Source organism: Canis lupus, chromosome 9 (genome assembly GCF_011100685.1).
Source record: "Canis lupus familiaris isolate Mischka breed German Shepherd chromosome 9, alternate assembly UU_Cfam_GSD_1.0, whole genome shotgun sequence".
NCBI classification, from domain to species: Eukaryota; Metazoa; Chordata; class Mammalia; order Carnivora; family Canidae; genus Canis; species Canis lupus.
In genome coordinates this window covers 45,805,750-45,821,970 of record NC_049230.1, presented here as the reverse complement: position 1 = coordinate 45,821,970, position 16,221 = coordinate 45,805,750, and the positions used below count along the sequence as shown (strand labels likewise).

The 16,221-nt window shown below is 53.4% G+C and overlaps 1 protein-coding gene across 4 annotated transcripts; it reads right to left on the bottom strand.

Moving 5' to 3' along the window:
* Positions 1-498: 498 nt before the first annotated feature.
* WDR81 (WD repeat domain 81) lies at positions 499-15,865 on the bottom strand. Of its 4 annotated transcripts, XM_038548482.1 has the most exons (11): positions 15,769-15,865; positions 11,956-12,577; positions 6,944-7,051; positions 6,500-6,690; positions 6,190-6,380; positions 5,739-5,904; positions 5,486-5,651; positions 4,066-4,752; positions 3,229-3,374; positions 2,773-2,952; positions 1,384-1,704 (listed from the first exon to the last, which is right to left on the bottom strand). In XM_038548482.1, exons 2-11 carry the CDS (start codon positions 12,452-12,454, stop codon positions 1,384-1,386), a joined length of 2,655 nt encoding a protein of 884 aa, XP_038404410.1. In that variant the 5' UTR covers positions 12,455-12,577; positions 15,769-15,865. The 4 variants fall into 4 exon arrangements, 3 of the variants coding, with proteins under 3 accessions (XP_038404408.1, XP_038404409.1, XP_038404410.1); XM_038548480.1 differs by lacking the exon at positions 15,769-15,865 and having other exon boundaries at positions 499-1,704; positions 11,956-15,691; XM_038548481.1 differs by lacking the exons at positions 6,944-7,051; positions 15,769-15,865 and having other exon boundaries at positions 499-1,704; positions 11,956-15,661.
* Positions 15,866-16,221: the final 356 nt, after the last annotated feature.

The following is a 16,221-nucleotide window of genomic DNA, read 5'->3' as shown; positions in this document are numbered from 1 at the left end:
GTTTATCTCTACTTTACTGGAGTCAGAGAGGGTAGGTGACGTGCCCAAGGACAGAGCTAGGCTCGAGTCACATCCAGCTTCTCACTTCCAATGTTCTTTCCTCTCCCCTATCATGAGGGGGAGGAAGGGGAAGCTGTAGGAGCTTATGTGGGGAGCTCAAGATGCCCATCCTCAAACCTTACAAGCCAGGATCCTGATTGGCTGCCTTTTAGACTGGATCTAGAAGGAGTGGGGAGAGGAGAGAGGGTCACAGTACCAGGCAGCATCCTCCCTCAGCAGGAGCAATGCCTCCTTAACATCCCGCCAGGGCTGAGCCTCCTCTGAGGGGGGCTGCTTGATCCAGAAGCCCTGTACCCTGTGGTGCCCAAAAGCAGCGATTAGGCTGTCTCCCACTCTCCTGCCCTACTTCTCACTCTGTCTTCACTGCCCTGGAAGCTACTGAGTCTCGATTCTTCCCCACCCTGATGCCATCGTCGAGAAAAGCATCACTCAGGTCCATGGCTCTTCCAAAGGATTTATTGGTCATATTTACATCTATTGCAAATAATGAGGAGGCAGTAGGGGCACAGGCTCAGATCTCATCTCTGCTCCAGAATGTGAGGGTCCTGGGATGCCTGGGTCTTCCCATTTCCTGGGAGACCTGAGATGCAGAGATTATTCTCACCCCTTCTCTCGGGGTGTTGGACCATAAGAGTTCTGGGCTCAGGGGCTGCCTCCTCAGTTCAAGGCACAAACACTGTGGTGAGGGGTGGGCAGGCGAGGCAGGGGGTCACTCCTGGCAGGCACCAGCTGGACCAGACCATCTTCCCTCCCCTGGTCCTGCCCTCTTTCTTTGCCTACTGGTCCCACACTGGGCAGAGCCTGGCTGGGTGGACACTTAAACCCCAGCCCAAGGCCCTTAACTCCCGGACCATGGCCAGCCCTCTTTAGAGGCTGAGGTCCAAGCACCATCAGTGTCCTGGACTGGAACAGCTTCCCTGTCCTTGTGAGACAAGGGCACAGAAATTTCGGTGGTGGGGGGTGGTGGGTGTCCCTGACTGGACAGGGCCAGGCTCCCCTCTTCTCAGAGTTTCCCTGTCCCTATGTGGACCCAGAGGGCAGAGCTAGGGAGAAGAGGGGGTGATGCTTCCCAGTGTTCTCTCTCTCCTGCTTCCTGATGACCAGGGGCCGCATCTCCCCCAGCCATGAAGATCCTTTCAGGCAGCCCTGTGGCTCTGGAAGTTCGGGAACCTGGACCCCGGCCTCACCCTTGCTCGTAGGTCATGTGGGCGCTCAGGATGTAGGGCCTAAGGCTTGCCCAGAGGGAGCTGTTGGGAACACAAGGGTGAGGGATGGACTCCTGGGGGATGTCTGCCGCCCCTCGTTGGCCAGCCCTGCTTCAGCCTACGCCAGGAGGCGGATGACTCCGTTGTCTGAGCCCAGCAAGAGGTGGCGTTTGGTGGGCAGCAAGGCCAGGCTGGTGAGCGTGCCTCGGAAGTTCTCAGAGCTGAGCTTGGTGGTGGCCTGGGAGGGTGGCTCAAGTAGGGAGCAGACGCCGATCTTGTTGGCCACAGTGCCCGTGACCACCTCGCTACCATATAGGTCGAAGGTATGGATGGGGTCAGATGCTGACTTGTAGTGGTGCATAGGCTTCTGTTCCAGCTCTTTCCACACGGTCAGGGAGTGGTCAGAGGAGGAACTGACCAGGACACTGCCCTCCACCGCCTGCCCAGGGAGAAGAGAGTTTTAGCAGGGCCTGGGCCCTCCCGTGTGCCTTACGAGCTCCCAGGGTCTTCTATTTTCTTGCCCAGTACCTTCCAGGAAGATAGAGGATCCTGGGCAGGGGACCAGTTGCCCCCTCCCACCACATTATATATTAGTGTTGGTTAATGCAACTATGTTAAAGTGCCTTTAACCTAGACATCACTGTAATCTGAGCACTTACTATATATCTAGACATTGTGTTGGGCATGCCATATTACCACATTTAATTTTCGTGACAACTCACTCTATGACGTAAATGCTGTTGTTATTCCCATTTTCCCATTTGACAGAGAAAAAACCTGAGGCTCAGAAAAGTTAAGTAATCCTACCAAGGTCACAGAGCAGTAAGTGGCACTACCAGGATTAACACCCAGGCTGACCCCAAAGCCCTCCTGACACTTCCGTGGAAGGTCTGAATTTAAAGGTATCCAAACCCCAGGCTCCCCTAGGGTCCTGGACAGAGTTGGGGACAGTCAGCCCTTAGCAGTGGTAGTACATGTCCCCTGGCTGCAGCCAGGATAGGGAGGGAGTGCCCTGTCCTTCCCTCCTGTCTGTCCCTGAGCAGTTCCTTGAGGTCTGTGACTGAGAATGGGCGGTGGTAGGGGCAGGATCCCCATGCCGGGATGTCCCTGCCCCCACCAGGGGAGCCCAGCATGGGGCATGGACTCTGCTCAGTGGTCTGGGGGCAGTAAACAGCCTCCCAGCTCAGCTTTATTTAACCTGAACTGGGTCATGGACAGGGCCTGACCCCTGATCCTCCAAGCAAGGCAAATATGGACAAGGGTTACTCATTAGAGCATCCCCAGGGAGCAGCAGGGTCAGCTTGCCCCCTGGTTCCTGCCCCCATGGCCTGTCTGCCTCCAGGGCTGCTACAGTGCAGCCAGCTCTAACCCTCTCCGCCCGTGAGCCCTGGGGCACATACAAAAGGGAGATCATCTTAAATGGAGCCTGTCCTGGGTGGGCCCTAGGAGGACCTGGGGTAGGAGCTGGCCTGGGCAGTGAGGAGGGGAAGGGGACCTGGCCAGTCACCTTAATCTGCAGGATGTCCCCTTCATGGGCCGGCCAGCCACGCAGAACCAGGCCGGTACGGGTGTCCAGGAGCACCATGAAGCCCGAGGAGAAGCCAGCCACAACACTACGGCCACTGGGGCTGACGGCCAGGGAGCGGACAAGTCCAGGGTTCAGCCCGCCGCCGAGGCGGAACTCATGCTGCAGGCAGAGGGAGATAAGTTATGTGCTGCCACCCATTCCAACCTATTTCTCCCCCCCAAGTCCATGCAGCTTAAAGGCCTGATCCTCTATTCCACCACCTCTCCATCAAGCAGAGGGGTCCCCTTCATTTCAGATCAGAGTCCCACCCCCCAGGATTTGCTGCTATGGGTGACTTGTCTCCAAAGAGAACTACACCCCTAGCCTTCTCTCTTCAGAGTCTCTCCTCCCTGCTAGGCATCCAGGCGAGGGCACAGGGAACCAGTCGCCCCTGACCTGTAGGCCAGGCTTCCTGCAGTCCACAAAGCGCAGGGTCGAGTCAGAGCTGGCCATGGTGATGCTGGTATGGGGGGCAGGCATGACAGCCACAGCAGTCAGGGGCACCCGGCTGTCCCATGGCTCCATCATGCGAAGGGTCTTCCCTGGGAAGGAAAGGCACAGTGTGTCTGGGGTCCCAATACCTGATGGAAGAGCCCCAATTCTTCCTATCTCCCTGACCTACCCTGTATATATGCCTCTCATATCCCAGAGGACCTCAAAAAATGCTAAAGATGTTTTTTACTCTCCTGCCTTCCTGTTTCCGTGGCCAGGCCAGGCTCCTGTCCCTAAAGTGACCTCTTCACAGGGCGCCTCCTGACCAAATGCCACCTCTCCTTAGTCTACCTCAATGCTACTCCATCCCCTCCCCCTTTAAAAACCTTATTAGCCTTATTTGTCCCCACCACGATGCCAAAAAATCATCAAGCAACCTTTTGTCAAACTTGATCGACACACTACACATTAAGCCAAACTCCTATGTACATCATCCTCTAAACCAGCTCTGATTCCCATTTTACAGATGGGAAAATGAACGCTTCCAACAGCAAAGTGACTTGTGCAAGGTCACTTAGCAAATAAGCTGGCAGCACCAATTCCAACTCAGGGCTAATGGATTCCAACTCAGGGCTAAGGGATTCCAACTCAGGTCTAACTGCTCCTCTGTGCAGCCTCACGGAAATGCCACACACTGTATACCATCACATCCCAACTGCCCAACCCTGGGCCCCCATACCCAGAGGCCTGGCAGGGCGCAGGCTGGCAGCAACAGAACAGGCCTCACCTGGGCCCGCTCACCTGTGAAGGGGTCCCAGACGTGCACCGCCCCGTCACAGCTCACCACATACTGTGGGGCCTCAAGCTGGCCCACAAAGAAGACACTCTTGCGGTGCTGGGCATAGACGAGGCGTGGAGCTGTCTCACTGGTGCCATCCCCAGAGTTATAGAGAGGCCAGAGGCGCACAGTGCGGTCCTTGCTGCCACTCAGGAAGAAGTCCTCATTGCTCAGGGGTGCCACACACTTGACAGCTCCTGAGTGGCCTGGGAAGCTCTGCAGGCGGATCTGATGGAAGTGAAAGTGGGCATCCTGCTGGCTCACACCAATCTCGTACTGCCAATATGCTAGCCAGTTGCCACTCAGCCCATGGGCACTCCGTGGCAGCTCCCGCTTCAGCGCGTTGTCCTCCTCACTGTCGAGGCCTCCACTGCCCACACCAGGGATGGGGCCCAGCAAGCTGGGGCTCTCAGGCTGAGAGTCATCAGGAATCTGGATGCGGTTCCCGACCAGAACACTCCCAAAGGTCCCCGAGTGGCCATCATCCTGGGGGCAGCTCCCACTCTGGAGGTCCCACTCGAGGCCGCTGCTGGGTACAGTGGGCTCCACGCTGGCAGGATTGCGACTGCTTGGACTGATGCTCTCCAAATACAGCCCTGCCAGCTCCCCAACCAGCTCGTGGTTGGGGATGATTTTCTGGATGATGTCACCTGGATGGGAGTGGGAGAGGTCCTAAGATTAGGGAGGATGGCAGGCAGCTGCCGCCATCCTGCCAAGGCTGAGAACCAAACCACAGAAGACAGGGCAGGTCTGGCTGTGCAACTCTGGGCAAGTAACTCTTCATCGCCGAGCTTGTTTCTTCCCCAGAAAAACGTAGATTCATTCACATGAGTATCCTCTATATGTGCTGGGTGCCATGCAGAGCATCAGAAATAGGATGGCGAGAAAGACAGCTGGTGCTCTCCCTCCCAGGGCTCAGATTTCAGTGGAGGAATGAATGATAACATATCTGACCACAGGGCTGCTCATCCTATTCAGGGACATGACACACGTACTCCCTCGGCAGTGCCAGGCCTGAGCGGGAGGCTATGTAAATGGTGGGCCGCTTATTCCTCTCAGCAGCTCCTGGAGATGTCAGTACACCAGCCTGATGCCTCTGCCTTCCCCAAGGATACTTTTTTTTTTTTTTTTAATTTTTTTAAATTTATTTTTCCCCAAGGATACTTTAGACCAAGCTCCTGTGCCCCTTGCTGGCTAATGCTCAGGCCCTGTTTATATGTCATCGTGAGAGTCTGAGGTTTCCAGGCCAAATCCCTTTGCTCTGACCCAGAACACTGTGCTGAACACCCACTACTGGCTCTGGGGGCAAGGGGAGCACAGAGCCCTCCCAGGGGAAGAAACACAGCCACGAAGGCTTTGCAAGGGGATGTCATGGGGTAGTACCCAACAGGCAGGAGAAGGGCACGTAGATTGTGTACGCCATCTCCAGGGTGAACACCTTCTGCAGCTCGTCCAGCAGGGTGGGGTCCACTAGCCGCTGCTGCCCATCGGAGAAGGCTACCTCTGGCAGCTGGCCCTCACTGCGGCCCCCAGGATCCAGCTTCAGATCCTGTGGGCAGGGAATCCCAGAGAGTCAGCCAAGTTCACAGCCCTGGCCCGCCCAACCCAGCCAGGTAAGGGAAGTAGGTCTGCCTGCCTGGTGCCGAAGCTCATGCAGCTGAGAGAAGACTTGAAAGAAGGTGGCCACAGGCTCGCTCAGGTGCTGCTGGACCATCTCCTGTCCAATGCGCAGGCATATGAGGGCGATGAGGCTGATGGTTTTCATACATAGGACAGTCCGGGCCTGGGCCCCACTCGGGAACCTGGAAAGATAGTACATGAGCTCTATCACCTCCCCCGTCACTCTGCAGGACTTGCCCAGAATCCATCAAAAGCTTTAAATGAGAAGAGCTACAAGACCAATTGGTCCCAACCAGATAAGAAAACTGAGGCACAGAAGGAAGGCGTGGTTTGCTCAGGGTCACACAGCTGGATCAGAACCAGGACTCCTGACACCTAGTCCAGTCTCACTCCCCAGCTTCCCAGCCCCTCCTGGGGAGTCCCCTCAGCTGGGCCACTCCCAGCCCAGGGGTAGGGCAGCAGCCTACCCAGTGACGAGGGAAGTGAGGAAGCTGAGCACAGGCAGTAAGACCTCGTGGCTGATTCGGGGCAGGATGTCCATGAGGGTGGTGTCTGAGAGGTACACGATGATCTTCTGGGTCAGAGTCACTGCCGCCAGCAGTCCTGCCTCCTTACGGCTGTTCAGTCGACTGGGGCCTGAGGTGCTACCTGGGGCCACCTAGGACCACAGAGTAGATGAGGGCCAGGCTGACCATGAACCCCCTGAAACCCCCAGATTTCCCAGATCTGCCCTTAAGCTTCTTGGCTTCCCCTGAGGCTGCCAAATCAGTGACTGACCAGGTAGCTGATGTAGGGCAGGTACTGGTAGGTGAGGACAGGCTCCCCGTACAGATGAGCGATGTGGAGGAGGCAGCTGAGCACAGGCCCCGACACTATATCACCCAGTATCGGTCTCTTCTGGTAGATGTTGCCAGCACTCAGCGGGGGGCTCTCACCACTGCTCACCATGAACTGCTGCCGAGTGGGCCCTGCCAGGGAAGAACCAGCAACCTTGAGTAGCTAGTGGCAGACAGGAGGAAGGTCAGTCTTCCAGGAACTATGGTAGCAACTCCAGCCTGAGGGTTGCCCCCGTGCCCTACCCAAGGAAGAAAGGAGCTTGCACAGACTGGGACCCAGGATCTGGCAGGGAGGTGGAAGTGGCAAGGATCCCCTACGGGGAGTTGAAAATGGACAGAGGGTCTGGGATGAAGCCCCATCTCCATCACTGACCACAGGCCTTACCAACATAACAAGATGTCAGCAAGCGGAGCAGGTTCCGGGCCACGTAGCGAGAGGCCACTGTGGGGCCAAGCTTGGCAGACAGCCAGCGGACCATCTTGCAGGCTGTATCTGCAAGACGGGAGCAGGCCCTGAGCTTATCAGATAATGGTGGCTTGCCGCCTCCTCCCACCCCACCCCACCCCACCCCAATACACCCCTCCTAGCCAATTCTGGCTGCAAACCTGCCAACTGGCCCAGCCAAAGCCAGGTGCCTCATATCAGCACCCTCTATTTCAGAGTGGCAGAGGTGGCCTGTGGCTTTGGGACTGTCCCGGGTGACCCTGACTTTGGGGCTGCTCCAGGATCCTCTCCTTGGGCACAACTTGCAGAAAGGTTATGCTTTCAGGGAATCTTCTCAAGCTGCTCAATGAGGCCTGGCCTAGCCAGGCCCTGGTTCCCTCCCCTTATAGCCTGTGTTCCCGCTTCTTCCCTTCTCTCTCCCTGTCTAAGCATGCTAGCCTTTCACTGATTCTTTAATGGAACCATAATAGCCACATAGCCTCATACATGCTGTTCCCTTTGCCTGCTATGCTCTTCCCACTGTAGACCCTACCATTTTTGCCTTGCTACCTCCTATTTATGACCTCAACTGGCCCTACTTTCTTTTTTTTCTAAAGATTTTACTTATTTATTTGAGAGAGCAAGCATAAGTGGCGGGGGGAGGAGCAGAAGGAGAGGGAGAAGCAGACTCCCTGCTGAGCAGGGAGCCCAATGCAGGCCAATCCCAGTACCCTGGGATCATGACATGAGTGGAAGGCAGATGCTTAACTGACTGAGCCACCCAGGTGCCCCTGGCTCTACTTTCATGGAAGTCTTCCCTGACCACTAAAAACTAGATCTAAGCTGTATTTATATTCCCTTGTAGCACCCAGCTCACATTTAAGTAAGACTGTCTACAATGTGGCATCTCCTCCAACTGAAGGTGAGCTCCAGGAGGGTAGGTGCATATCTGTGCTGCATGTGAATCTGCTAGATTCACACCCTGGTACAGACTAGGTACTCAGAAATGCTGAATGAAAACCAGAGTAAAGAAAAGTTAATACCTACTCTTCTCAAACTATTCTAAAAATAGAAGAGTAAGGAAAATATCTAAATTAATTCTATGAAGCAGTATTATTCTGACACCAAAACCAGATAAAGACACTAAGAGAACTACAGGCCATTATCTCTGATGAATATAGATGCAAAAATTCTCAACAAAATACTAGCAGACTAAATCCAACAACACATTAAGAAAATCATTCACCATGATCAAGTGGGATTTATTCCTGGGATGCAAGGGTGGTTCAATATTTGCAAATCAACCAACATGATACATCACATCAGTAAGAGAAAGGATAAAAACCATATCATCATTTCAACGGATGCAGAGAAAGTATTTGACAAAGCACAATATCCATTCATGATAAAAATCCTCAACAAAGTAGACCAACAGGGAACATACCTCAACATAATAAAGGCCTTATATGAAAAACCAACAGCAAACATCATCCCCAGTGGGGACAAACTGGGAACTTTCCCCCTAAGGTCAGGAACAAAACAAAGATGTCTAGTATCACCCCTGAAAGTCTTAACCACAGCAATTAGACAACAAAAAGAAATAAAAGGCATCCAAATTAGTAAGGAAGAAGTAAGACTTTCACTGTTTGCAGATGACATGATACTGTACATAGAAAACTGTAAAGACTGCACAAAAAAAACTACTAGCACTAATAAATGAATTCGGTAGAGTCACAGGATACAAAATCAATGTACAGAAATTTGTTGCATTTCTATATGCTAATAATGAAGCAATAGGGATCCCTGTGTGGCTCAGCAGTTTAGCACCTGCCTTTGGCCCAGGACACGATCCTAGAGTCCCGGGATCGAGTCCTCCATCGGGATCCCGGCATGGAGCCTGCTTCTCCCTCAGCCTGTGTCTCTGCCTCTCTCTCTCTCTCTATGTCTATCATGAATGAATAAATAAAATCTTTAAATAATAATAATAATAATAATAATAATAATAATGAAGCAATAGAAAGTGAAATTAAGAAAACAATCCCATCTATAATTGCACCAAAAATAATAAAATGTTTAGGAATAAATTTAACCAAAGAGGTAGAAGGCCTATACTTCGAAAAATATGAAACACTGATGAAAAAAATTGAAGATTTCCAAAGAAATGGAAAGGCATTCCATGTTCATGGATTGGAAGAACAGATATTGTTAAAATGTCTAAACTACTCAAAGCAGTCTACACATTTAATGCAATCTCTATCAAAATACCAACAGCAGTTTTCTTTTTTTTTTCCAATAGCAGTTTTCACAGAACTAGAACAATCCTTTTTTTTTTTTTTCATAATTTTATTTTTTAAAAATTTATTTAGTTGAGAGAGAGCGCACAAGCAGTGGGGAGGGGTAGAGGGAGAAGTAGACTCCCCACTGAGGAGGGAGCCTGATACAGAACTTGATCCCAGGACCCTGGGATCATGACCTGAGCCAAAGGCAGATGCATCATAATCAATTGAGCCACCCAGGTGCCCTAGAACAAACAATCCTAAAATTTGTATGGATACTATACTTGATCTTAGCCAAAAAGCTGAAAAGTGATTAAAATTTGTATGGAACCACCAAAGACCCTAAATAGCTAAAGCAATCTTGAAAAAGAAAAGCAAAACTGGAGGTATCACAATTCTAGACTTCAACTTACATTACAAAGCCACAGTAATCAAAACAGTATGGTACTGGCACACAAATCAATGGAACAAAATACAAAACCCAGAAATAAACTCACAATTTCAATTAATCTTTGAAAAGGAGAAAAAGAAATACTATACCAATGGGAAAAAGTCCCTCCAACAAATGGCATTGGAAAAATTGGACAGCTACATACAAAAGAATCAAACTGGGGGCACTTGCATGGCTCAGTCAGTTAAGTGTCCGACTTGATTTCAGCGGAGGTCTTGATCTCAGGGTCTTGAGTTCAAGCCCCACATTGGGTTCCACACAGGACATGGAGGCTACTTAAAAAAAGAAAAATCAAACTGGCCCACCTTCTTACACTATACACAAAAATAAAATAGTGAGAAAAAAATTAAACCCAAAATGGGATTAAAGACTTAAATTTGAGACCTGAAACCATAAAAATCCTAGAAAAAAGGACAGGTAGTAATTTATCTGACATCAGCCATAGCAACATCTTTCCAGACATATCTCCTGAAACAAGGGAAACAAAAGCAAAAATAAATTATTGATACTACATTAAAATAAAAAGCTGCACAGCTAAGGAAACAATCAACGAAACTAAAAGGGAACCTAAAGAATGGGAGAACATGTTTACAAATAACATATCTGATAAGGGCTTAGTATCCAAAATATATAAAGAACTGTTCCAACTCAACATCGAAAATACAAATAATCCCATTTAAAAATGGGTAGAAGACATGAGGAAACGTTTCTCCAAAAAAGACATCCAGATGGCCAACAGACACATGAAAAGATGCTAAACATCACTCATCATCAGGGAAATGCAAATCAAAACTCCAATATCATCTCACACCTGTCAGAATGACTGAAATCAATAACACAAGAACAGTGTTGGCGAGGATGTGGAGAAAAAGGAACCCTTATACACTGTTGATGGTAATGTAAACTGTTGCGGTCACTATAGAAGACAGTTGGGAAGTTATCAAAAAGTTAAAAATAGGAGTACCTGGCTCAGTTGGTTCAGCATCTGCCTTCAGCTCAGGTCATAATCTCAGGGTCCTGGGATCAAGCCCTGCATCAGGATCCCTGCTCAGGAGGGTGTCTGCTTCTCCCTCCTCCCCTCCTCCTGCTCATTCTCTTTCTCTCTCTCTAGTAAATCTTAAAAAGAAAATGTTAAAAATAGAACTACCCTGTGATGCAATAATTGCACTACTGGTATTTACCCCCAAAATACAAAAACACAAATTCAAAGGGATACATGCACCCCTATGCTTTTTGCAGCATTACTTATAATAGCCAAACTATGGGAGCAGCCCAAGTGTCCACTGATGGATGAATGGATAAAGAAGATGTGGTGTATATACAATGGAATAGTATTCAGCCATAAAAAAGAATCATATCTTGCCATTTGCAAAGACATGAATGGAGCTAGAGTATTGTGCTAAATGAAATAGAGATAAATATGATTTCATAGTCATCTGTGGAATTTAAGAAACCAAACAAAAGAGCATGAGGTGCCGGGGGGGGGGCGGTGCAGCCGGTTGAGTTCCCAACTCTTAGTTTCAGCTCAAGTCATTATCTCAGAGTTGTGACATCAGACTCCATGCTCAGTGCTTAGTCTGCTTAAGACTCTCTCACTCTCCCTCTGCCCCTCCCTACCATGCATGCATGCTCACATGTGCTCTCTCTCAAATAAACCTAAAAACAAAAAAAGAAAGAAAAGAGCAAAATAAAAGGAGAGAGACAAACCAAAAAACAAACTCAACTCTAAAGAACAAACTGATGGTGACCAGAGGGGAGCTGGGTGGGGGATGGGTGAAATAGGTGATGGGGATTAAGGAGGGCACTTGTTGTGGGGAGCACTGAGGAATGTATAGAATTGTTGAATTACTGTGTACATGAAACTAATAAAACACTGTATGTTAAATATACTGGAATTAAAAAAACAAAAACAACCCACAGCATGCCTGGCTGGCTCAGTCAGAAGAACATGTGACTCTTGGGATGCCTGAGTGGCTCAGCAGTTGAGTGTCTGCTTTCAGCCCAGTGTGTGATTGTGGAGTCATGGGATCGAGTTCCACATCAGGCTCCCTGCATGGAGCCTGCTTCTCTCTCTGCCTCTCTCTCTTTCTGTGTCTCTCATGAATAAATAAATAAAATATTTAAAAAAAAGACATGTGACTCTTGATCTCAGGATCATGTGTTTGAGCCTCATGTTGGGTGTAAAGATTACTTAAATAAATCACCAGAGGACTGTTTAACCAGCACCTTAAGGCCTGAGAACTCACCAAGGAGGATCTTCTGTTCTTTGCCCTCCGACTGCTCAGTGAGCGGCTCCTCCTCTTCTTCCCCATCTGTCTCGCCACTGCGGGCCACGACTGTATCCATGGACAGCACGGTGTCAGAGAGAGTGAGTTCAGATGCCCTGGTGATCTCATCTTGCTCCCCATCTCCCTCCTCCTCCTCCAGCACCACGCAGCCTTCCTCGTCCTCCTCTTCCTCCTCGGAGCCCTCGCTCTGCTTCAGGTCCTGGCTGCTGTCGCCCGATCTGAGGCCACCCTCCTCTGTGGCCCGCTCCTCACCCAGGGAGGTCTCGCTGGTGCTGCTCTTGTCACTCAGCCGACCCAGGCTCACAGCCTCAGCTTCCCGGGGCTGTGGGGACTCAGCCACATAGAGCCCAGCTTGGAAGTCCTCAGTCTCAGGGAGGTAGGCCTGGTCATGGAAGCTGACACCAGACGTGTAGTCTGGAAGCCCCAGGCCCGAGGAGGCAGCAGGCTCACCATCCATCTGAATTTCCTCCCTGAAAGCACAGGAGCTGGGCCTGGCCCCTGGGAGTTCACTGTCCTCATCCTCGGTGGCACCCACCAGGCCCTTGCTTTCCTCCTGGGAGGCCTCCACACCAGCCAGCACCTGTAGGACGTGGGGCAGCAGGTGGATGAGAAAGGCCTGCAGGCCCAGCCGCACCATTAGCTGGGCCACAAAGCAGTCAGTATACAAGTAGAAGCGGCCATGTAACCTGCAGGGGCTCTCATACGCACCGATGAGAGGCTTCAGCAGGTACTTGTTAGCATTTTTGGGGCCTAGTGCCTTAGCAACAGGTTCAAACAGGTACCAGGCTGTGTACACGGCCGTGTGCTCCTCAGACATGAGCGACAGCACGAAAGGCAGCAGGATCTCCAAGCCCTCTGGGGTGATGTCACTCAGCACTGCACCCAGTTGCTGCCACAGAGCGAACACCAGCTCCCGCCCCTGAGCCTCATCCTCCACCCGCCTTGCCTGATACAGGAGGATGAACTTGTGTAGTGCTGGGAAGTACGGGGGGAAAGGGACCACAGAGCTGAAGGGGCTCAGGAGCTGGGCTGGGCAGGGAGGGGGCAACCCCTGGGAGACAGGCCTGTACTCAAAGAGTGGGGCCAGCTTGCCCTTCCCTGCCCCCACAGGGCCTTCGGGGCCACTCAGCTGCAGCAGTATGTCCAGCACGGGCTGCAGAGACACAGGGACCTCCTTGGGGTGGCGTGTGCAGAGCCTCCGAACAGCCTCAAAGCGTACCCACAGTGGTGCATCAGGCTGCAGCGTTCGGACCCTGGTGGCAAACACCATTTCTGCCAATAGAATACCCAGCGCCTGCATGTCCCGATGGAAGAGTTCCCGCAGCTGCACGGGTGGCTGGACCTGGGGCTGCTCGAGCACCTCCAACTGGCTCCCTAGGCCTTTGGTCAGGAAGTTGCCTAGTTTCTCTAGCCCTTCCAGAGGCTGCACAGGATTGAAGCCCTCGGGAAGAAGAATCTTCCCCTCCTCCCCTTCCCCGGGGTCTGCGCCAGCAGGTTTGTTCCTGCGTCCTGGTCGAGAGGCCGAGGCCACTGAGAAAGACAGGAGGCCTGGGGGCACCTGACTGGAGGAGGAGGAGCCCAGCTGGTCACCTGCTTTCCCCGAGAGGGAGATGGAATCCAGAGCTTCCGTGGCCTGTTCTAAGTCATCTTCCCCTGCCACGAGCCTGTCCCTGGCCCAGCCAGCCTCACAGGGAGTGGCTTCCAAAACCAGCCTACCCATCCCATTTGTGAGCTGTCCAGGTAAGTCCTCCCGGCCTATGCTCTCCTGAATGGTCTGGAACAACACTCTGGGGATGAGCGGAGGCTCAGGGGAAAGGGCAGGAGCCCCAGCCAGCCGTTGGGGGTGTGGCTGATCAAAGAGCTGTACCACGCCATAGCTGGTCAGGTGTGTGTGGGCATCCACCAGGTGCAGACACACATTCTTTTCTTTCACAGCCTCCTTGCCCTGGAGTTTGTAGCCAAATGTGAGGTCAATCCAATGGTGCAGGTCCTGGGACACCTCTGGGCTCTCCAACAGCGCCCGGTGGGCAGACACAAACTCCTGGCTGGAGCCACACCAGGCTGGCACGTCCAGGTCAGGCATGTCAGGGTGGATGGAGCAGAAGATAGAGGGGTCAGTATAGAATTCGGGAATGCACTCGTCAGGTGTCCAGTTCTGCATACGCTCCATGCTGGCGGGATACTCATGGGGCTCCCACTGTGCCCGCACGTGTCCACAGAGCACCGACCGGGGTGTCCGCCGAGCCTTGTACACGTAATATGTGATGTCAGAGAGCACATCTGAGATGTGGTGAGGAACGTGAGGTGGCTCCCCACCGCCTGTACCACCTGCTACAAACGCCTGCCGCGTCATCTCATAGGTGAAGTCCAGCTGCTTATCCCCCTTGTTGAGGCGGAACTTGGACTTGCGTAGGTCTCGAAAGCGCCCATGGGGTGTGGTGAAGTCCACCACCCAGGGCAACACTGGGTGGTAATTGGGATCCCCCTGCCGCCGACCTGCCAACCTATTTAGCTGCATGAGGTAGTGGAAGTTGCTGATACGGCCATGGACCCAATCTAGCACGAGGCCACGAAGTTCCTCCTGGCAGCTGGGACATCCAGGTCTCCCCCCTCCCTCCTCTCCAGGTCCACTGCCTGGCCCATCCCTTGCCACAGGGATCTCCTCACTCTCGTCCTCCTTGGGCCTTTCGTAAGCACTCAGGTCCAGCCGGAGCTCACTGCAAAGCTTCTCATCTACAGCGATGTGGTGCAAAGTCAGGGCCCCGCAGGCCAGTCCCTGGCGGTGACAGGCATCCATTGCCCTCAGCACACGGAAGAGGATGAAGAGCACCTTGGCCTGGCTGTTGGTTAGCTTGGCAGGGCTGAAAGTGACCACATCATGCAGGGAGAACTGTACATAAGGGTGCACCACGTATAGCATCTCTGGAGACTCCAGCAGGGCCTCAGCTTGCAAAAGACTGGGACAGGCCAGGCTGCCCCGAAGAGGACAGGGACCATCTCTTGCATAGGATGGGCACTGGGTAAATTCACCCACCGACAGGAAGGGACAACCATAGACCCTCTGCAGGGCCTGTCGTACCAAGTCCAGCGCAGGGACAGCTGAAGGGGCAGGACTATGACTATAGGGCTGCCCATAAGTACGATAAGCATGGCGCCACAGGTTGCGATAATTCTGGGCAGCCACATCCTGCATGAAGCGAGTGAGGGTCTCAGGGCTGGTGGACCCCTCCTCAGAAGGCAAGCCGCCGCCCAGGGGGTAGGACAGCCTCCGTTTCCGCAGACCGTGCACCTCCACGCGCGTCCAGCCGGGGGGCAGCTTCTGCACGGAGCGTTGCAGAAGAGTCCTCACTTCCGCCTCGTTCAGGCCCTCTGCCCGGGGGCAGGGTCCGAGGGGCACCCGGCGCTCGCGGAGGCTGGCCAGCCAGCGCGCAGGCACTAGGGCCACCACGTAGGTGCCCCCCGGGGCCGGAGCCAGCTGCCGGGCATCGATGTTCAGGTCCCTCTCCACGCTCTGCAGCAGCTCCTCCATGTCGGGGCTTGGGGGCGGGGACCAGCAGGCGGCCCCGCGAGTGAGAGAGACTTCCCGCCCCCGGCTCCCCAGGGCCACCCCCTCCCGGCCGCCTGGGGGCAGCGCGGGGCTAAGCCCGGCCATGGCCCTGCCCGCGACGGCTTCCGGGGTTCCAGGCCCGGCGGGCAGCGGATGGGCAAGGGACCGGGGCTGCGGGAGAGGCGGCAGCGGTGGGTCGGGGAGGGCGGGAGAGGAGCTCTTACCGCTCCGCAGGGTCCTGCGCTCCGGGCGCAGCCGAGCAGGGGCCGCGGGGCGCCGGAGTCGGGCTCTGCCGTGACCGGTCAGCTGACGCGGCTCACGTGATCGCCCCGGCACGGAAACAACCGCACGTGGCTCGGCTGGGCCGGCGGGACCGCGCCTCCCGCCGGCGCCACCGCCTGGCCGACCTCGGTGCCCTTCCTCCCGGTGCTCTGCTCGGGTCAGGTGGCGGCTAGGTTTCCTTGCGGAGCAGGGGCAGGGATGCTGAAAGGCCACGAGGTTTCCCCCTCCCTCGCCGGCTTCCTCCTGCACGCACCAGAACGCGGATTTAAGGAGGATTTTTCCGGAGATCCCAGCCTTTAGCGGGCTGATCCCCCCCTCCCCTCTGGTTTTATAGATAAAAAGCCGCCAGCAGAGCTAGGGCTTTTGGCCTTAAGCCCCTTCAGCGCCTCCAAGCT